At 42.6% G+C, this 20,840-nt stretch overlaps 3 protein-coding genes across 3 annotated transcripts; 2 read left to right on the forward strand and 1 right to left on the reverse strand.

Annotated features, from left to right (window-relative positions):
• Positions 1 to 9,700, forward strand: LOC115390569 (myosin phosphatase Rho-interacting protein-like). Its single transcript, XM_030094477.1, has 16 exons — positions 1 to 91; positions 839 to 1,965; positions 2,810 to 2,949; positions 3,087 to 3,240; positions 3,322 to 3,399; positions 4,227 to 4,259; positions 4,490 to 4,558; positions 4,726 to 4,815; positions 4,977 to 5,071; positions 6,142 to 6,781; positions 6,891 to 7,125; positions 7,599 to 7,698; positions 7,856 to 8,015; positions 8,467 to 8,580; positions 9,239 to 9,325; positions 9,440 to 9,700. Exons 1-16 carry the CDS (start codon positions 1 to 3, stop codon positions 9,584 to 9,586), a joined length of 3,360 nt encoding a protein of 1,119 aa, XP_029950337.1. The 3' UTR covers positions 9,587 to 9,700.
• Positions 9,701 to 9,720: 20 nt separating this feature from the next.
• LOC115390582 (essential MCU regulator, mitochondrial-like) lies at positions 9,721 to 12,880 on the reverse strand. Its single transcript, XM_030094493.1, has 3 exons — positions 12,710 to 12,880; positions 10,122 to 10,265; positions 9,721 to 9,963 (listed from the first exon to the last, which is right to left on the reverse strand). The coding sequence occupies exons 1-2, from the start codon at positions 12,869 to 12,871 to the stop codon at positions 10,128 to 10,130; spliced, it is 300 nt and encodes a 99-aa protein (XP_029950353.1). The 5' UTR covers positions 12,872 to 12,880; the 3' UTR covers positions 9,721 to 9,963; positions 10,122 to 10,127.
• Positions 12,881 to 13,858: 978 nt separating this feature from the next.
• Positions 13,859 to 20,072, forward strand: LOC115390572 (putative RNA-binding protein Luc7-like 2). The gene is made up of 10 exons (XM_030094481.1): positions 13,859 to 14,409; positions 16,066 to 16,160; positions 17,183 to 17,281; positions 17,968 to 18,078; positions 18,263 to 18,406; positions 18,582 to 18,758; positions 18,889 to 19,067; positions 19,141 to 19,170; positions 19,296 to 19,451; positions 19,823 to 20,072. The coding sequence occupies exons 1-10, from the start codon at positions 14,349 to 14,351 to the stop codon at positions 20,049 to 20,051; spliced, it is 1,281 nt and encodes a 426-aa protein (XP_029950341.1). The 5' UTR covers positions 13,859 to 14,348; the 3' UTR covers positions 20,052 to 20,072.
• The last annotated feature ends 768 nt before the right edge of the window (positions 20,073 to 20,840 follow it).

The following is a 20,840-nucleotide window of genomic DNA, read 5'->3' on the forward strand; positions in this document are numbered from 1 at the left end:
ATGACACGGCTGGACTCCTCTGCTGCACGTGGTACTGAAAACTCCTGGATGGATGAACCGAGGGGCAGAGACAGGTCTCGCCACACATCAGGTCTGACAGGTATACGGCAGTACAAAAGTCTGTGAATCCTTTGAAATGTTTTTTTTTTTTTAAGTAAAAGTTGGTCATAAATTGGTCTAATCCTCATTCAACTAACATAGCAATTTTTTCTTCCACAAAAATCATGAATGACCTCAAATATGAGAAATTATAGCAGGACCAGAATCTCTGAGATGTTTCCCAAATTACCTCAATTAATTTATTGTATTTGTACAAATTATCATGAAATATGACAGTTCTGCTGAAAAGATTATGGTAATGACTTCAAACAGGATGGAAACATTTGTGTCAGATGACAAGCTTCTGTGAAGCTACTTATTGGATCATAAAAGTTTTAATCACAAGAAGCCTGCTGTAAGCAATGCATTGCTAAAAGAGATTTCCAAAGATATTTGTAGATTTGTACGATAAATGAAGGGTTTTTTTTTTTTCATGGTAGAAAAATAAAATTGCAAATGTCCATTTGCTGTGTTCAATAAATGCTTAAGCCGTTGCGAAGTCTTGTGTAGGGTTAGCTGAAACACACCATGTTTGGCAAAATTTGGATGCAGATTTGATTACCTTGTATGACATGTAGTATTTGTGTGTAAAACTAGAACAGGTCATCACTTCCTCCAGTATATTTTGTTGTATGTCTTCAGTTATAGATAAGCTACATTCTTAGCGTGCAAGTGTCCTTGTGTTTTTGCTCTTGTACCAGCAGATGTTCGAAGGGTAACAGCAATGTATGATTTTCAGAGTCCAGAGGAAACAGGGAACAAGAGAGCGGCTATTTCTCCCCAGACAGAAGAGGTAACGGTGAGCGTCCGATGGAGGAGGTCAACAAGCGGCAGTATCGATACTATGAGAGGGGGCATCCTCTTCCGAGCAACTACGTCCCTGAGCCCAAAGCCTGTGTTCCCTACAGGAATATCAACCTGGGATTGCCCTCAGAGAGAAGAAGTGCAGAAACGTACATGCAAGACTCTTGGAGGAGCGAATCTCCACAGAGATACACGTACCACTCCAACTTCAGACGAGGAGCCGACTCTCAGACTAACTCTCCGACACGCCAGAGCTCTGTGAGCCCAGACCGCCACAAGCTGAACGACACTTCCAAGGGACAAAGGAGAGGGAGTTCTCTGTCTAGAAATCAGCCGCATTCCTTGTCTCACAGCTCCTCTCAGCTTCTGTCGCACGGCGCCTCTCGCCATACATCAGGCAGGTCCAGTCCATCTCACAGGAGAGGCTCCATTGCTTCTCGCACTGCCTCGCCCTCTCGAGCGACGCCTTCTCACAGGCGCCCAGACTCTTTACTTTTACAGAATGGGGAAATTAATGCTTCGAAGGGGTGCAGCCGAGAGTCGAGGAGTCCATCGCAAATGTCAAACAAGCACAGTCTGGACTCTGAGAGACTCTACAGGAACCTTGAGTCGATCTCTCGCCGTGGCTCTTCGGCCATTCAGCAAAACTCGCGCGAAGGATCCCAAGCCTCGCCACGAAACAGAACAGCTGTGAACAGCTTGGCCAACACTCGAACTCGCAACAGCAGAGAAGTATCCCCCTCTAGGAATGGCTACAGTACTCAAAGCCACACGCCACAAAGGGAGATCCAGTCCAGAGAGAGCAGACTGACCCCTTCTCAAGGTTCCTGGCAGGGGTCTTCTCACTCTTTACTCAGCCTCCCACCCTCACATGGATCCTCCTCGCCGAGGCGGGGTGTTGACTTCCAGCCCCTCGGTGCTTCACTGTCACATGTTCCAATGGCAGAAACTGACAAAGTGAATGCTAAAGTCAGCAGTGACAGAAGCAACAGCAACATGCGGCGAGGCATGGATGCCCTGCTCATCTCTGAGCCAAAGAAAAGTGCAGCTGAAGTGGAAGAGGTAAGTGTATCACCAAATACAAAGTGTGAGTTGTAGCCCGCCTATTGTTATTGCTCTCTCCATAGTAGCAACATTAGCTTGTCTGCGTGGCTCACACAGCTCAGCCTTCACTCAACACATGTTACTTTACTTTTATCACCCATCAAGAGCTGCAGACTTGGAGATGCACTCATCCAGTCATCCAACAATCACAATTTAGTACAAGTCAAGCTCTCTCAAATATGTATAATTTGATTTTTTTTTCTGTTTACAACACAGCAGCTTTAAAGAGAAAATGTTCTCTTGCTACCTAATATGGCCCACCAACAGATGTCCTGATAAAGAGATAATACTTGTGAAGTACCTGCACTGTTTCTGATTCTCAGCAAACGTGTCCATCTTGTTGAAGCAACTTCAGAAATGTCAATATGCATCACGCTGAAATGGGATTTTCCAGTGTCTTTCCAGTGTCACATAGATCCTAAATGGTTGAACCACTTTAACTTATGACTGCTCACTTGACTTCAGATGGGAGCTAGTATAAATAATTATTAATTTCCATCTAGATGCATTCCTTTCCTAATGACACAGCAAGAACTTGAAAACAGCCAAAATCCCAGAATTTACAGTCCCTGTGAACTGTGACTTTTTCAAATTGTCACTTTCAGATTTCAGGGTATGATCTGATGTCCTTGCGATCGCTATTTTTCCTCCTATAAAACTGTTTGGAGAGTCCCTGAAACAGCTGAGCTCCCCCTCCCCCTCCTCCGGTCGGCATAAACATGCTAACTAGCCAAGGTTCATCTGCGATCAAACCTCACAGAGATCTCTCCTGTCATTTGTGTCTTATCATTTTGAATCTAAGATGGGGATGACCATGGAGGATTACATATTGTTGGCTGATATTCCAAAGATCCAGCTGGAGTCAGAGGAAGAGGTTTCAGGCCTGAGATGGAGGAACCAGAGTCCCAGTCCCTGCAGAGACCAAAGAGTCAGGACGCCCAGGTTGGTGGTAATCAGACGGTATCAAGTCAGAGTGGAATCACTTAAACTCTCTTAGTGTATTCCTCTCTTTTCTTCAAGATGAGACAAGCATGTCTAACATGTTAAGAAGAGACATTTGTCCATTCAATTCTGATAAGGTATCAAGACAAAGCTGACACTCACAGTTCAAGGTTTGAGCCTGATGAGAGAGGGAGAGGCAGAGAAAGAGGAAGAGACCGGAGAGAAAAATGCAGAGACTTTGAGAATGGATGGTCGTCTCGAAGACATTCTGCAGCATCTCTTCACACGCAGGTAAGAAGAAGGTCTGTAGAAATATTCCCTGCAAATAAAAGTGTCGAATTACCAACCAAGACTGTGTCTGTTCTGTCAAAGTCTTCAGACAACCAGAGTGGGAAACACAAATCTTCCAGAGTGAAGGAGAGAGCTCCTGTTGAACACCCGCAGACGCAGGTGAGGATGCTCATGACTCCCTGTATTTATGCAAATCCCATGAGCCTTTGGAGGAAAGTGGGCCACTCACACAATCATATAAAAGTAGCTTCTGTTGCTTATCTCAGCCTTTTTGCAGAAGCAGCTTGCGGGAGATATTTATGACCCAGCACCATGTCTTTTAGGGCAGCATGTTCATTTAATACATCATGGTTATTCATACCCCCTACTGTCGGGTCCTGCTGTGCGTATGCCGTTTTGTCATGCTTAGAACTGCAGAGTCAACCCAAGGAAAGAAAGTTAATCTTGTTCTGTTCCTGCTTTCACACGAGCTTGTAGTTTCACACGATATTCACACATTTTCATTGAGTATCGAGAGCTGTGTGTGTGTGATCACACGTTTCTGACTTCCTGTTTTAAATCACTGTGCATTTTGTCTCTTTCACCTCCTTCTCCATGCGACACATATTGGAATTAACATTGTGTATGGTGAGTATTTTAGTTTATTTATTTGGAGTTAACATGCTCCAAAACCACCTGCTTTCTTTCAAGTTTTTTGTATCATAGTTCCTCTTTTTTTTTTTTTGTACTTCCTGCTGTTTTACATTGATTGTCGACATACAACGACACACCATATCTTCTTTTTTTAATGTTATCATTCTGCATCATTTCCCATTTCTGAAACGTCTCCCCCTCTGTGCGTGCATTGAAATGATCTCGTAAAGACAGTTTGTCTGCAGCCAGCAGTTTCCGTTTCCTCCAGTTTCACCATCAAAGAGCGAGACGCTAACCACAGCAGAAAGGTTTCATACTCCTCACACTTTAATTACAGACGTTGCTGCTGAAAGGGTTGGATGTCCAGACTGGATGAGAGTGGAAAGGTAAATCTGTGTTTTTCAGAATCTTACCCGGCTGCATTTAAAAAGAATTCTGTCTGTCAGTTTATGACTTGATTCCTGTTGTAACCACGATCTCAAATAGCGTGACTGGCAGTAGAAAAACCATCAGCACGACTCGTCTTTTGAGGCAGTTGAAGCAGGCGGCATGCTGGAGATCTTAACTTGTCGCTGATTATTCTATTCATTTGTTGCTGATGTCTTTTGTGTTGCAGTGGAAGAAACACTGGTTTGTTCTCGGTGGCACTTCACTGAGGTACTACAGAGACTCAGAGGCCGAGGAGGTATGACTCCATTTTCATTTAGTGCCTCACTGTTTGCCCACATAGGAAATAATCCAGTTCTGTTACTATCTTGACATTTTATCAGCAAATTATACAGCACAGTAATTAGCCTGAGTCACTGCCTTAATTGAGTTGACTGAATTTAAGCTTTCCTTGTTGTGCTGCAGTCTGACGATCTGGACGGAGAGATCGAGCTGACCTCCTGTGTGAATGTGTCAGACTGTGACGTAGAGAGGAACTATGGACTCCAACTACAAGTAAGTATTTACTGCACTTCTGTTCTGCTCATTGTGTCGATGACAGATGGACGGTCAGCGAGACCCTTGACCCTTGTCCCTGCATTGGGCTGCTTCCTGTTTAACTCTGGGTGTGTGTGTGTGTGTGTGTGTGTGCGTGTCTTTCTTTTGATCTCTTCTAGACAAAAAGAGCAGTGTTCACTTTCTCTGCGATGACGTCTAGAATTCGTCGGAACTGGGTGAAGTTACTAAAGCAGGCGATCCAAAACAACACGCAGTGAGTCTGACTTAAAGAGTGGAGTGTTTACGGGATTTAGAAAGACAATTTTAAAAAACAAAGAGGAAGAACAGTCAGTGAAGGTGTTTCTTTGGTTATGTGGTTCAAATGAAATAGTATTTTCTGCAGTTGCACATGTAGATGATGACATTATTATTATGAATTGAATTATTGGATTATTGTTGTTACTCCAATGACTACTTTAGGAAGTGTATTTCCTGGTGGGGTGTTTGTTTCACATCAAATTACAACTTTAGGAAATGTGACTGCGTGTTGAATTTCTAAAAGTTGAAATTCTGAAGTATGAAGTAACTGTAGCTGTTGAATAACCTCAGCAAAAGTGAGAATACATTTGGTGGCTTTAAAAGGGATGGAATTTGAAGTACAGGTTGTCGTAAGTGCAATCGCACTCATACAAAGATAATATTTTTATAAAATGGTTACATATAGCAGAGAGTTTTTTAGGTTTATTTATATTCAAACCAGATATAATTATTTTATTCATAAATAAGAAGATTTTCTAAAAAGCACCAATGATGAACAAGCAGATTTAATATTGCCCTTTTACAATGTAAAAGTAATGTTTGAAAAAACTCTATCATACATTAATTAATATTTGCACATTAATTCACACACAAAAGTGACATACAAGTCGGGTCATTGCAAGCTTTTTCATTTTGTGGCAAATCCAGTGTGATTGGGCTGAAACTCAATGAGAAAAACACTTAATTTCAACATTATTACATGCAGGATTTAAATAAAGGGTGACTTATAAAGTCTTTTGGAGGTGTGAAAGCTTCTGTGCAGCAATCATCAATCATGTGAAAAATCGGATATATTGAAAATTATTGATAAACATATTACATGGTTAACGATATCTGTTTATAGTGTTGTTCCTGCAGAAAATACTAAAATGTGACTCTGAAATGACGTGTTGGCCAGGCCTGAACGTTCATGTAAAGAAATGCAGACGATGTGATTGGGTGGTCCAGCAGCAGCGACCCCCCCTTGCTCTTCTGTCTTCATATGGGTAACCCTATCCTCCCGTGTTTCATTCATTCTGCTCTCAGCCAATCGGACACCGGCAGCGAGAAAGAGAAGCCCCTCTCCCGGCCTGCGTCGTCATGCCAACCCCCTGCTCGGTTCACCTGCGACGACTCTGGCTATGAACCTGCCACTTCCACCGCCGCCAACGCCACAGCTGCAGACTCCCATCAGGCCGACCGCCACTCGGTAGACGGAGGCGCGAGCGCAGACGTGTCTCCGGCCAGTCAGAGGGAGGAAGGGGAGGGCTGGGACCGCGAGCAAGCCAAGCGGCTGGAGGAGCGGAACAAGTGGTTTGAGGAGGGCGTCCCCTTCAGTGAGATGGGCAGCAGGTGGGACTCCATGGAGCTGAAAAAGGGGAGTGTGCCCGTCCCCGTTATTGATACCATGGACTCCGAGGTCAGCCGGAAGTGGGTCGAATTTGAGACGATGTCTTTCAGGGACATGAGTGCACAGACGCTCATTGGCGCACAGGCCCGGCAGTCAAGCACCCAGCAGGTATCAGAGCCTCCCGTCAGTCCCCAGACTTATAACTCAATCCCTGAAGAGGCGGTACAGTCTGCCGCCGCCTCACAAGCTGACATATCAGGCTCAAAGGAAACCCCTCCACGTACAGATGTTGCCCAAAATATTCAAACTAATACAGCAGAAGCTCTTCAGAGGGAGGTAAGACGGCAAATTAACTCAGACAATTCATAAAGTTCAAAAGGTCATGTGTAAAGATTCCAGTCAGAGGAAGTAAATAACATACTGATAATTCGTCCATCTCTTTCAGGCTGTTTCTCTCCGCGAGCAGGTGGAGAGCATCAAAAGGGAGCGTGCAGCCATGGGGATCGATGTGGAGAGCCCATGTGGACCAGGGGCCCCCTGCAGGGCCAAACTGGAAGCCATGGAAGCTGCCCACATGAAAGCACTGCAGGAGCTACAAGAGAAGCATGCCAAAGAGCTGAAGGAGCTGGAGGAGGAGAAGAACAGGATGCTGCTGGAGGAGAGTCAGGCTGCTGCCAGAGGTAGGCCGGGAGAAAGAAGATTTCAGTTTGACTCAAGCCTTGATTGCATTCCATCCATTCATCTTCACACACACGTCAAACCGATGAGTAAATTTCCAATCAGATTCGTCTTCAAACTCATGTTTTTGGATCATGGGAGAAAACGTATGCATGCACAGAATAGCCCCAAGACCAGAATCACAGCCAGGGTATTCTTTCTGTGAAATGAGAGCTCGAACCACTACACCACCATGTGGACACCACAGATATTATTTATCTTTGAAAATCAGAAATCAGCCTTAATCAAAGATAACTGATGAGCGACACATTTGAACAATTCGATGTCTCTTTGCCTCTCATGCAGAAGTTAGAGTGTTTATATTTATGCTCTTTGTCCATCTTTAATGATGATTACTGTCAGTTTACTCATGTCTTATTGTATAGTTCTCTGATGTGTTTGTGTTGCTAACCCCTCAAACAACCGTTTGTCAAAGCGATGGAGGCGCTGAGAGCAGCTCACAGAGAGGAGCTGGAGAAGAGCAGGAGGTTAGCTGGTGGAGAAGCACACGTGGATTCATCATACAGGGGACACATGTAGGTTTATTTTTGCCCCTGTGCTATCACTCTGATAACCCAGACTCCTTCCCAGAAGCTCTGGCTGCAGGCTCTGGATGTTCTGCTCTCCGCTGCGGCCTCTCGCATGATGCTGCATTAACTTCTACAGCACAACTCGTGTGTTTGTTCGCGTCAGGCCCCAGGCGGACGTCTTACACAGCGAGTTAGATGTGCTGTCGGATCGTTACTCTCAGAAGTGCCTGGAGCTGAGCCGGACCGAGCACAGCACCAGGACTCGAGACGCCGAGCTCAGCCGCAAGGACAGAGAGCTGGAGCAGCTTCGGAGAGAAAACCAGGTCTGTAGAGATGGATTCTTTGAATAAATCTGAAATATTCATGCTACGGAAAGCAAAATAGTTTTCTTCAGAACATTAAGAAATTAAACTTATCACTTTAAATGCCTTGGTTTGATTCGCACGGCTGATGGACAACTGCTGTGGCCTCATGTGCGAGATCCTCAACCCCCAACAGCTCAGAATGGGAATCCGGCATGAAGCATGTGCCAAATCAAACATGCGGGTCACATGATCTGTTGTGGCGACCCTGGAAGGAAGCAGCTAAAACACATCACCACAATAACTCACAGCTAATGGGTTACATGCCTATTAATGCACATTTTTATTTCCTTTCCTCGGGTGTACTGACTGTGTCACGTGTGTGCAGCCGCCTCTGTGTCTGCAGCTATTTTTTTTAAAAATTTGCAACACTTTGCCCTGACGTAATGGGAGCTAAAAATTTGTTTTTCAGGAGCTCAAGGTCAAACTGGCAGAAGAGATCAGTCGGATGCGCTATTTCATCACGGGTCAGAGGTCAGATGTGGTATCCGTTGGCAACAAAGAGCGCGCTGCATCAGAAGTGGAGGTACTGAAAGTAAATAATTCCCAGCTCAGCATTATTTACCCCTCTGAAACAACTGATGCTTGAAGGACACATTTAGACATTACTGTCATCACACAGAGCTGGAGAGCAACGTTTGATGTATTTGGTGTGATATTCTGATCCCATTTTAGCTAAATAGACCCCATGTTGTCCTAATATTTACTCCTATATCCCCCAGTAATGACTCCCTACAGTTAAACCATCACAGACTCATTTTTAGAGTTCAGATAGTCTGTTTGTGCCTCAATTCATCCTGATAGAGCTCACACTGCCCCCTAGTGGCTGAGTTAGAATGTATGTTTGTCTATAAGCATCTCGTGCTTTGTTGAGTGAAAAAACTAAATTCTTAATTTAGACACGAAAATTACAATTAAATGATTAAGCTGATAAAATAATTGGCTGCTTCTTATTTATCACTTTCAAGACTTTAAAATATTACACTATTTGTTTTAATGATCTAGCGAAATATCAGCAATAAAGTCAAAAGGATTTAGAATTTTATAACAGACAATTTTTCCTTATTGTCTTGTTGAAATCACATTTTTCATGATGAATTTAGGTGTGTCATTTTTTTACCTTTTATTTTCCACTAAAATATTTTGTTGGGCTTTGATAGTGATTCACATTTCATTCCTTTCAGACGTTACTTAGGGCAAAAGAAAACGAGGTGCAGTATCTGAAGAAAGAGATCAGCTGTCTGCAAGATGAAGTGCAGTCTCTCACCAAGGTATGATTTATATTACCACTGCATCAAATGATCATATACAGTCCTCCAAACTGTGTTTTTTTAACCCATATCTGCCTAATTTTGATAATCCCGCCATGTTTGTCTTTACTTCAGGAGAAAGAAGCAGCATACGAGCGTTATAAGGAGGCCTACGTGGAACTGAGCAACACGAGGGGCCGGGGCCAGTTGGAGATGGGCTCGCTCAATGAACACCTGCGACTGGCAAACGCTGCACTTCAGGAGGGATCCAGGCAGACCTGAAACCATGAGAAATCTTCACGCCAAACCAAGATGAAACATGTACAAAGAGAGGGGTTTCGCAGGCTGAGAGTGTCCTGAAAGAGTCAGAATAAGATATATAACAACTATTAAGAATAAAACACAGTAAATGGTTTCCACTTGATATGTTTATTTCTTGACAAACATGCAAACAAGAGTGAAGGCATAACTTGTAGTTTGTTAGCCTCACATGATATAGGATTTCTGATAAATCATTTTCATAAAAACAGCATAAATATCAGAGCACAGAGGGAGGAGATCGATGGAGGTAGAGTGATTTATTTGGAAGCCAAAGTTCTCCATCCATCCCATCTTCCCTGTGCTGACTGGATGGCTTTCAGTCAACGATGCAAAGCACCCTGAGAACGAGAGGAACAAAAAAAATCATCAGTTTCCTTATGGTGTGGTGTTCCCTTTAACATGGCACGCCTTATGCACAGGATAAGGGTGAAGCAACAGTAAACTTTAAACAGGGCACGGCTAATGCAAACCCTGACCTCGCCCTCTATTTTCTTACTTCAGCTCAGTCGTCATCGTCATCATCCTCAGGGACAAAGATGTCATGCTCCTCCAAGAGGGCAGCGAAGTTCTTGCTGATAAGAGTTCCCACATAAAGGAAAGGCACCACCACTACTGTCATGCGGATGAGACCAAACGGCGTCTGCAAAATAACGTGACATCAAAAAAATTGGTGAAATTAAGATCCTTGAACCGCAGTGAGCTGTTACGGTCTGTATTTCTTGAGATGGGAAAATGTTTTCACCAGAGCTAAAACAATGAGTACAATCATGAGTGAATACAGGATTATCTCTTGCAGTTCTGACATAGCTGGATTCAAAATAGGTTTTCCATATCAAAAGTTGAGATTTATTGTCAGAAAATCGAATCAGAAAAAACAAAACATTTGCTTAAGTTTTATATTACACCTTCAAAGTTTTTTTTCAGATTGAAAATGAAATGTGTGCCATAATTTAAAGCATCAATTTAAAGTACTTTGAAGAGAAGAAAAAAGATGAACTAACAACATTGATGTTTCTTACTACTGATCCTGCTTGGCCTCCCCGATGCCAAGGAAATAAATTGAAAAGACCACGGAGATCAATTGCCACATCAGCACATATGCCTACATCAGTTGATGAGTTTAATTAAATGAGACACAGCAGGTCTTGAGCCAGAAAAGAAGAGACAGACAAATATCCTTGCAGCTAAAGAGGAGGGAGAGGTCGGTAGTTATTCTGGTAAATTTTAAGTGCAGTTACGGTGAGACGAGCCAGCGGGCAAACTGAGGCACCTGTCTCACTGAGTGACAATCAACAGAAGTAATTATGTAACAAATTGAGGAAATTAAAGTTTTGTCAGGCTTTACAAACTCAATTTCACTTCAAATACAATCCACAACAGTGTTTCTCCATTTCGGTGCTGGCGGATTGTTGAACTGATGACTATAATGAAATTACAAGTTTTGTCACACTAAGCAGACATTGTGTGATTTTATAAGTTATAAATATTGGCAGAATTCGAGCTCAGTTCAACCTGTGCTAATGCTTCCTTGTCACCAAGTGACATTAAATTTTGCCTGATGGATTAGTTTCTCTTTCTAGCTTTCATAAGGACACAAAAATGCTACATATACAATAACAATGATCAGAAACAAATCTAACATAAATCATCTGAATTTTTAGCTACACCGTGGCCTTTGTTCTGACTCAGAAGTATTTCCTAAGCAAATGAAAGATTAAATGTCGACATAAGTTTGCATTTACTGTGAGGGATTTAATGCTTTTAAGAGCTAAAATATAGTTAAACTAAATATTAAGCTGTAAAGCAAAGCTCTCTTTTTGCTGGCAGGTCTATATCCCTACTGTCACCGATGGCAATGAACTTTGAGTCATGACCAAAATAATGAAATCTCGGACACAAGCAGTCAAAATGAGTCCTCTCCACAGGGTGGTAGTCATCACTCTCGGGGACAGAGTGTGGAGTTCAGCCATCTAAGAGACTCAAGGTCAAGCTGCTACTTCTCTACACTGACCGGAGCCAGTCGGGGTGGTTCGTCTGATTAGGATGCCCCCTGGTCACCTCGCTGAGGATTATCAGGCATGTCTGACTGGGAGGCAGCTCTGAGGTCGCCCCTGGTCTCGCTGGAGAGATTATATCTCTGGTTTGGTTTGGGAGCATTTTGAGGTCCTTCCAGAAGAGCAGGGGGTATCTGCATAGGGCAGAGATGTCCAGGTTTCCTTGCTCTTTATGATGCAAACCACGACCCGAGTTCGAGGGAAAGAAAATGAATGGATGCAGAGAAAAATGTAACATCAAGCTGTTGCTACACTACATTCTTTTATATTTCAAAACTTAAAATTAATTTCTGTTGTTACTAGAAAAAGTGCATATCTGTGCAATCATGTTCAGTTTAATGCCACTTTGAAATGTGATAATGCATCTTAGCACCAGACTGAATATGATCCTCTACTTTTATTCTTTGTACAAAGTGAAAATATTTAACATGTTTTCGACACTAAATCTTGAGATGCAGATATAACCAGATGCACTAACTTGAAATAGATGTTTTGTCAAAAAGGCCAAATACTGTTGTGCCAATGCTATTAAATGAAACACTACAATAATAATTTGCACACTTATACTTGCCAATATTCTAGTTTTTTCAGCACTTTAGAAGAAAATACAAAGAAATGCACAAACAGCAAGTGCCGTCCGAACTGTTTAAATACGTCTTCCATTAAAGGTCAAATTTAATCCCCATTCCTCGCGCTCCTAAAGTCACCTTCTATCATTACAACTACCACCGCTGAGATGTAGGGTTACTGGGTGATGACTCAACATATAAAAGATCTCTGGAAGAAAATCTATAATTGTACTTTTGTACCGACTTGCCGACACCCTGGATAACAATCCATAAAATTAGGGCCAATTACTTCCGCGAAGCGCCTTTACAGATGTGTAAACACGTGCTCATTGGCTGAACGGCCGAATCGACGCGGTTTCCTGCATTCCTATTGGTCCGAAGTGCTGTCAGTTTACAGCTCAGTCCCGCCCACTCTGCCACTCATATTTCTTTTTTCATAACTGAGGTGGAAATAAACTCACTTTATCCGGCTTCGGGAGGATAGCTCCGGACGCCGTGGACACCGCAGTCCTGCTCTGAGTGCTCCGGGATATGTTGACTGTCTTTGAAGCGGTGTTACGGGTCAGTATCCCCGTGTTTCTGGAGGAAAGCCGCAGCGGGAGCCGCAGTAGACTGGTCGCCATTTTTTCCAGTAAAGACAATTTTTTTTTTCTTTTCTGGGTGGAACCGGAAGAAGTTTCACAGGCTTTAATACACATCCACAGCATCATTTTAATGTATTTATCTGTGGAATCTAACTACTCACTAGTTCTCTGTCACAACACATCCCTGTTCAAATAAATATATTTATAAAAAGTTGCACATGGTAGTGAAGTCACTCATATTCTTTTATTTAACCAAGTGGTGTTGGACATAAGGCCCGTGGGCCAAAACTGGCCTGCAGGAGGTTCCAATCTGGCCCCCAAAACCACGAAGTAAGTAGCAAAAATGTCAAAGAAAACAATTATTAAAAAAAAAAAAAAATTCTTAAAATAAAAGTAGCAAATTACACCCAATTTGAGATTTTGTTGATGCAGTATCAAAGAAGCTTCACAGAAAATGATGAACCTGCAACCTCATTTCTATCAAACCAGTGTGCTGTCAGTGTGCATGTTGGTTTTGACCAACATGCACAGCACATTACAACAGATATACAAGACATTTTTGTACATTTACCCATATTTTACATAAGAAGGTATCATTACAATACGATTTATGTTGAAATTCTAGTCATTTTTTATATTAAATGTGTGTTTTGTAAACATAGACATTTTCATCATGTATAGTGTGTGTGAGAAATCAATAAAGTTAAGCTATTATTACTTAAACTTTATATTGACACAAATTTACCATAACTCAATATGCTACCTAGATTTTCTTGATTATCATAATCAGGTACAATTTTTCTCTTCTTTTCACATGTAATATATATTCATTTATAAAAAGATTTCCGTCATTTTTTTAATGTACTAAACAACAACAACAAAACATGAATACGTTTTCAAGGGTATTGAAGATAAAAATATTTTATTGACATTTTTTCAATAAGCTGTAACATCTGCAAACGAGCGCGCGACACCGACTGCAGCACTGGCTCGGGGCGGAGTGACCAGAGCGCGCTCGACGGGGACGCGCGCGAACGGGGAAACAAGGAAGACGGAAGAGAGGACGTTCAACAAACTTGACAACTTCTAGCTGACTGGCTAGAAATACATTTAGCTGATATGTAACGGCAAAAGTGGCGACTTGTTTGTGTCCAGATAGAGATAGTTAATTAAACACGGAGTCACCGCTGTCTGAACTCGACACGCGACCCGACCGGCGGACTCCGGTAGTTTTAAAACAGACGTTGCACTTGCTCAACCAGTCGACCCGAACCAGCCTCCCACCGCCACAAACTCCCGCGTAGTCTATGTTACAGAGAGCTGCCATCAGCGGCAAGCCGAGCTAACGCCACACACGACCCGGTCACTGACTCCAGCCAACTCGGGCTTTTCCCCCCTCCAGGTGTGGAAAAGTTGTCCGCGGCGGTGCTTTAGAGGAGCCGAAGAGGCCTGCGGCGGAGGAGGCTGCATGTGTGAGGAGGAGCGCCGCTCAGAACGACGTTAGCTGCGGACAAACATGTCGGCCCAGGCGCAGATGAGAGCGATGCTGGACCAGCTCATGGGCACCGGCAGAGACGGTGAGTGTGGGTCGCACGGTCCGACACCGACAGGAGGACGGAACGGAGAGAGGACAGTGTGCTTGGTGCTAGCATTAGCCATCAAGCTAACCAGCCTGTCAGGCATTGACAAGGAGGCATGCTTCAAAGCAGGCTAGCTAGCATGAGGACGGCTAACCGGCGGCTACCTGTTGTATTTGGCTCAGTTCATAAACTAGGTCGTTAGGCACACACACCTTAGTGAAAATAGTAATTGGTATTTGTCTTATTTCCGTGTGTTCCATTCGTCCGTTGTTGTCCTGTGTCTTGTCAGCGCTTGTACTTTACCCATGCAGCTAACTTTGGTTTTCCCCTTCATTCATGGGGCACATGGACTGGCAGTATAGCAGTGAAAATATCCTAGCACAACTATAGTGATCAATTACTATATTTAGACCTAAATATTTGTTCTACACATGCACACATTACAATCAGCTGCCCATCGTTAAACATAAAAAACGCAAATGTGAAATTTACATATGAACTCATTGTTCGGAGAGTTAGTGGTTTCAGCACATACTATACTGGTCTTTATAGTTTCAGTTTTGCAGGAATCAGTATGGCTGTATTCTATCAAGAACACAGAAAATTATGATTCAAAATTATAATTAAACTTGTTGATGAAAGAATCAAGTGTTTCTATAAAGCTGTGTTCAAGTACGTAACTATTCTTGGAATATTGTTTTCATTAATAGTGTTCCATAAAGTTGTAGGAAAGTGTGAGTATGTGTGTACATAATCATTGGCGTTCCCACTAAGTACATTTGCACAACCTGAAGTGATCCTTTAACATTTTTCATTTTCAGAGTCAATAAAATGTGCTTTCAGTTCAGATTCCAGATGTTTTACTGTGTGTTGGTATTTTCCTTTTTGAGTTGACCACCTTGTATGTTTTGGCCAAGCTAAATATCTGAAAAGCTGCTGCAGTGGCATATTTCTTAGCCATTTTATTCAACATTCAATTAAAAATGAAACACCTTATTTATCTTATAGCAGCTCTTTGTACATCCCCTCAGAACACACTTTCAAACTGTTTTTTCAGTAACACAAAGCATTCTGGGAAGTGCTGTATGATGTAGTTCCTGCATTATACACAAACTAGCTGCAAATTAGTGTTTCTCAGTTCAACTGTATAATTTGAATTTGGTTTCAGGACTTGTCCTGAAGCTGAGTTGACTTTTGAGTTTCAGGACCTGAAACTCATCCTCAGTTGGAACTTGTGAAAAATCATAAGCCATTATGCAAATCCTATGTTGAGCTTCAGAAACAAGACGTAATACTTTAATTTCCATAAAGGCCAACTACTTTTAAACCAGACATTGTTCAAAAATCCTCTCCCTCTTTCAGATATACAGCATTCAGTGGTTGTAGTTTAAACACCTGCCTCATAGCCTTGCAGGTGATAGTTGTCAGAAATGAAAACATTTGAGATTTTTGAATATTACAGAAATTGTCAACGGCGTTTACACCCTGTCCTTGTGGCCAGTCAACAATTCAGTAATATATATGCAACATTAGAGCCAGTAAGGTTTAGGATGACTGATGTATGATTTATCACCACAGTAATGTATTACTTGTCTTCTTAAGTTTAATATATCCTGCTCATGCACATTGACATTTCTTCTTTTTCTTTTAAAGGTGACACCATGCGGCAGAGAATTAAATTCACAGATGAGCGAGTCTGCAAAAGCCATCTATTGGATTCATGTCCTCATGACATTTTGTCAGGCACTGTGAGTATCGTATTTAAGTGCACATTCAGAGAGAGCTTTGGACTCTCCTTCTTGTAGTTTGATTTTAAATGAAAAAGGAGATGTGATGTCGAACCAAGGCTTCCATGTTTGCCGTTCTTGCCTAATTTTTTATCTTTATACCTTTATAAATGATATTCAGCTTATAAAAATTCAGTTAAATACAGAGTTTTGATATGAGATTGACATCAGAGGATTAAGATATACAGAACTCCATCATTTGCAACGACCTGAACAATACTATACGTTTCATAGCACAGAAAGCACAACTTCCCATATCTTGGTATATTAATGCAATGCTGCATTTTCTGGCTTACTGTTCCGTCATTGGCCACTGGTAGCCGATGCTGTGATATACTGTGAGACATCTCTTCGCGAGATGATGACAAGTTAATGAGTAAATGATCGATAAGTTGGAGAACATTTAGCTGTCTGAAAATGAATAGCACATTTTTGGGAACTGATACTCAGAATCAAAACGCTGAGAAACCTTTACATTTTGAGAGTTTTGCAGCCATGAGATGTCCATTATAGTTTGTCATACACTAACGTATAGAAACATGACCATTTTCTTTTAAGATTTTTAACTTTTCCTCTTTATTTTCTGTACCCTGGACCTTTTCATTTGACTGTAAAAGAGACACCGTGTCAGTATTGTACGTTTGATGTAGATTTAAATTCTCTGAGAAGGAAATTCATGACATTATTAATCTTTCATTCTGTCATAGCCATTGTTTCGCTTCAACTTCTAAGCACCGATCAATTCAGCCGTCACGTCCAGTGATTCGCATTTCACTGTGTAGCAGTGCAGAAGTACTGCTGCGCCACGGTTGTCACATGTCTTATGTTAAAAGTCTGCTACTTCTGGATGGCATTTTAACCTTTTTTTTAAACCTTTTCTTTTGTCTAGTTGGAACAGTTTTCCGGTTTTAGAAAACTAGCTTAACTGATCCAGATAACGTTCTCCACGATTGTCGTCATCACTGTGGTTTTGATCCGTGCAGAGAATGGACCTGGGAGAGTGTATAAAGGTTCACGACTTGGCCCTCCGAGCAGATTATGAGATTGCATCGAAGGAGCAGGAGTACTTCTTTGAGCTTGATGTGAGTTGCACAAACACACACAGATGCATTATTATTTCAAAAGAATAATACTTTCTATTAAATATATATTTAAAGAAGCGCTCAAAGAGCTTGTGATTAAAACTAGAACACAATAAGTTATTTGTAGCCAAACAGTTGGTTTACACTTTAACATGAACAGTGTCACTTTGCTCAACATGCAAGCATCATACTGAGAGGTTAAATAATTTCCTCTAATTACTTCTTATAAAATGTTGTGTTCTGTGTGCATTGTTTTAAAAGTTATCAGTACATGTGGCAACACCAACACAACACTTTTTTTTCTCTTGTTTGTTTTTTAGTCACACCTCTATTTTTGCTCTCATGTGTTAATTGTACTGAAATGCAACCTGACTTTCACCAACAATCGTGACTCAGTCTTCAATTTTACTGTGTGTAACAATGGTCTTTGCAGAGTTATTTTGTAGCGACACAGAGGAGTTTATGAACATGTCAAAGTTAACTGGAAGTGCCGCTGCTTTTTTGTGACTAGAAAACATTTGACATCTGGGTTTGAATTTAAAGATGATATAGAAGTGGCTGTTATAAAGATCTGACTGGTGTCGGGTTCGTGTCATACACATTTCATAGCGGGTACAGATTGATCGTGTCTGTGAGTAATCTCAAGAGATGGATCCAACGTGTCTCTGATTCTTTTAATCGAACAGGCGGCTGAACACCTTCAGTCCTTCATTGCTGATTGTGACCGCAGAACCGAGCTGGCCAAGAAGAGACTCGCCGAGACACAAGATGAGATCAGCGCTGAGGTGGCCGCAAAGGTGACAAACTCATTGCTGGCAGTGAGATCAGCTTCAGGTTGTCAGGAATGCCTCTTAATTATTACAGAAAGTGATTTACATCCTGGGACAATTTCAAGTGTCTTCTCCTTGTACTGAATGTCATTTGTTTGAGCTTAGATCTCAATGTTTTTTTTTTTTACATTTTCTTTTGTGTTTACAAAAGGCTGAGCGTGTTCATGAGCTGAATGAAGAGATCGGGAAGCTGCTGGCCCGGGCCGAGCAGCTGGGAGGCGAGGGGAATGTCGACGAGGCCCAGCAGATCCTGGAAAAGGTGGAGAAGACCCGGGCTTTAAAGAAGGAAGCTGAGGTCAGAAAATCATCCCAGACTTTCCTCTCACAACTTTCACTTGCAGAAACCAGAAGAAGGTTTTACACTCTCGATAAGCGTTATATTGGAGACCAAGGATTCCCCTCAATCTGTTCATAATTCTTGTCAAAATGTCTCCAAACTATTGGACTCTTATACTTTCTTGTTCCTTCAGGATGTTTACAGGAACTCGATGCCCGCCTCCAGCTTTCAGCAACAAAAACTGCGAGTGTGTGAGGTGTGCTCGGCCTACCTGGGTCTCCACGACAACGACCGTCGTCTGGCCGACCACTTCGGGGGCAAGCTGCACCTCGGTTTCATTGAAATCCGTGAGAAGCTTGAAAAACTCCGGGTGAGGTCACGCAAATACTCAACATGGAACCCGAGTTGATATCAACTCCACAGCAAATGCAGTCAAAGAAATGTAGTGAGCAGGAACAGGATGTTGTGTTTAAGACTTGTTTTTTTGTGTTTCTGTGCAGAAAGCTGTTGTAGAGAAACAAGAAAGAATGCGAATGAAGAGACGAGAGGAACGCGAAAGAGAAGACGAGAGAGAGCGACAGTGGGAGCTGGAGCGGGAGCGAGAACGTGAACGCGAGCGGGAACGAGAGCGAGAACGCGAGAGAGAATGGGAGAGAGAGCGGGAACGGGAGCGGAGGAGGTCAGGACCGATCAGAGAAAACAAGCTGAACACTTTGAATCCTCTGGAAACTGAATGTTTTTGTGTGTTTTAGGTCAAGATCTAGAAGTGGAGACCGTTACAGGTATTTCGAATTTTATCCACTTTATAATTTGAATTAAAAAGCGAGAATCTGTAGCACCCAGCATAATTTTTCTTCTTTCTTTCTTTCTTTTTTTTTTTTTTTTTTTTGTTTTTTCTTTGATGAAGGGACGGAGGCAGTTCGTCCTCCCACCGCTCCAGACGCCACCGCTCCTCTCGCTCCAGAGAAGAAGGAAACGATCGGGACCGGGACAGAGAGAGGAAACATCGACACAAGGACAGACATCGTTCGCGCTCTCACTCCCACAGGCACAAAAGGAAGAGGTGTGGATTTTAATGAAGCCCTGGAATTAGTGTGACGCCTCATTAAGCGTGACGGAGCACCCTCCTCACTTAATCCCTCTGCTCTAAATACAGATCGCATTATGCAACCAATCATCTCAGCTGTTTGCTTTGAAACACAGCATAATATCACTATATATATCACGTTAGGTTAAATAACTTTGATTATTTGAATCAAGTAGAATAACGTCTCACGTAAATGACAGAGTAATCCACAACAGTTGATATAATTACTTCATCTCTCAGAGAATTTTTAATTTGTTCTGTCGATTCTCAGTAAATGTCAGGGATGATATCGTTAACTCATTTTCCTCTGTAATGTCGTTAATTTGTGGCCGGTTGTTTTTCCTCAGGTCCTCCAGAGAAAGATCGTCTCACACCCGCGACCGGGAGCCGTCGCCGTCCCAGGAGAGGTGGCGAGAGGGGGCCGCAGAGGGGATTCGCAACGACAGAGCAGAGTGGGACGACAGGGAGCGGTCCAACTCTCCGGACATGGCCAGAGGCCGCGAGCGAGAGCGATCGCTGTCACTGGAGCGGGACAGACGCTCCAGCTCCGAGGAGCGAGAGTCCGGGGAGATATGAACAAGACGGGAGGGGAGGGAGGGAGGGATGGAGGGATGGAGGCCTCTAAAGTCTAAGATTTGGATATATTGTTCAGATTGTGTGTGTGTGTGTGTGTGTGTGTGTGTGTGTGTGTGTGTGTGTGTGTGTGTGTGTGTGTGTGTGTGTGTGTGTGTGTGTGTGTGTGTGTGTGTGGTGTGTGTGTGTGTGTGTGTGTGTGTGTGTGTGTGTGTGTGTGTGTGTGTGTGTGTGTGTGTGTGTGTGTGAGAGCTTCAGTGGTGGTGGTCAAAGAAACACGCAGGACTCAGTGAGGCTAAAAACAGTACAGTCATTTATCTCATTGACATGTAAGTTTTTTTCCAAAAAGGTGACAGAAGAGGAAGTGAAAACAACAGTTGTACTTCTTTTTGTTCAGTAAAAGTGCTGTTCTGTTTTTTTACAATTAGTTTAACCCTTTAATGTTCATGTTTCTCCTGTCTTAGGAATGTGTGGGTTGGTCTCATTGCCGTAATGCTTCAAATGGGCTGTGAAAGACCTAAGGTGTCATTGAATGTGTGCTTTTTTCTTCTTTTTTTTTGCTGCCTACAAAACAATCTGATTTTATAAATCTGTTACATCCTTCACAATGCTATGATGAGCTTGTGCATTGAATAAACACACTTATTCCCCCCCCCCCCCCCCCCCCCCCCCCCCCCCCCCCCCCCCCCCCCCCCCCCCCCCCCCCAGAAAGAAGTAGTCTGAATACTTCCACTTGATTCCTGATGGTCCCTAAATGGTGAGGATAAATACAAATGGATACTTTGCTGTGAT

The sequence above is a fragment of the Salarias fasciatus genome, chromosome 6, assembly GCF_902148845.1.
Source record: "Salarias fasciatus chromosome 6, fSalaFa1.1, whole genome shotgun sequence".
Lineage (NCBI taxonomy): Eukaryota > Metazoa > Chordata > Actinopteri > Blenniiformes > Blenniidae > Salarias > Salarias fasciatus.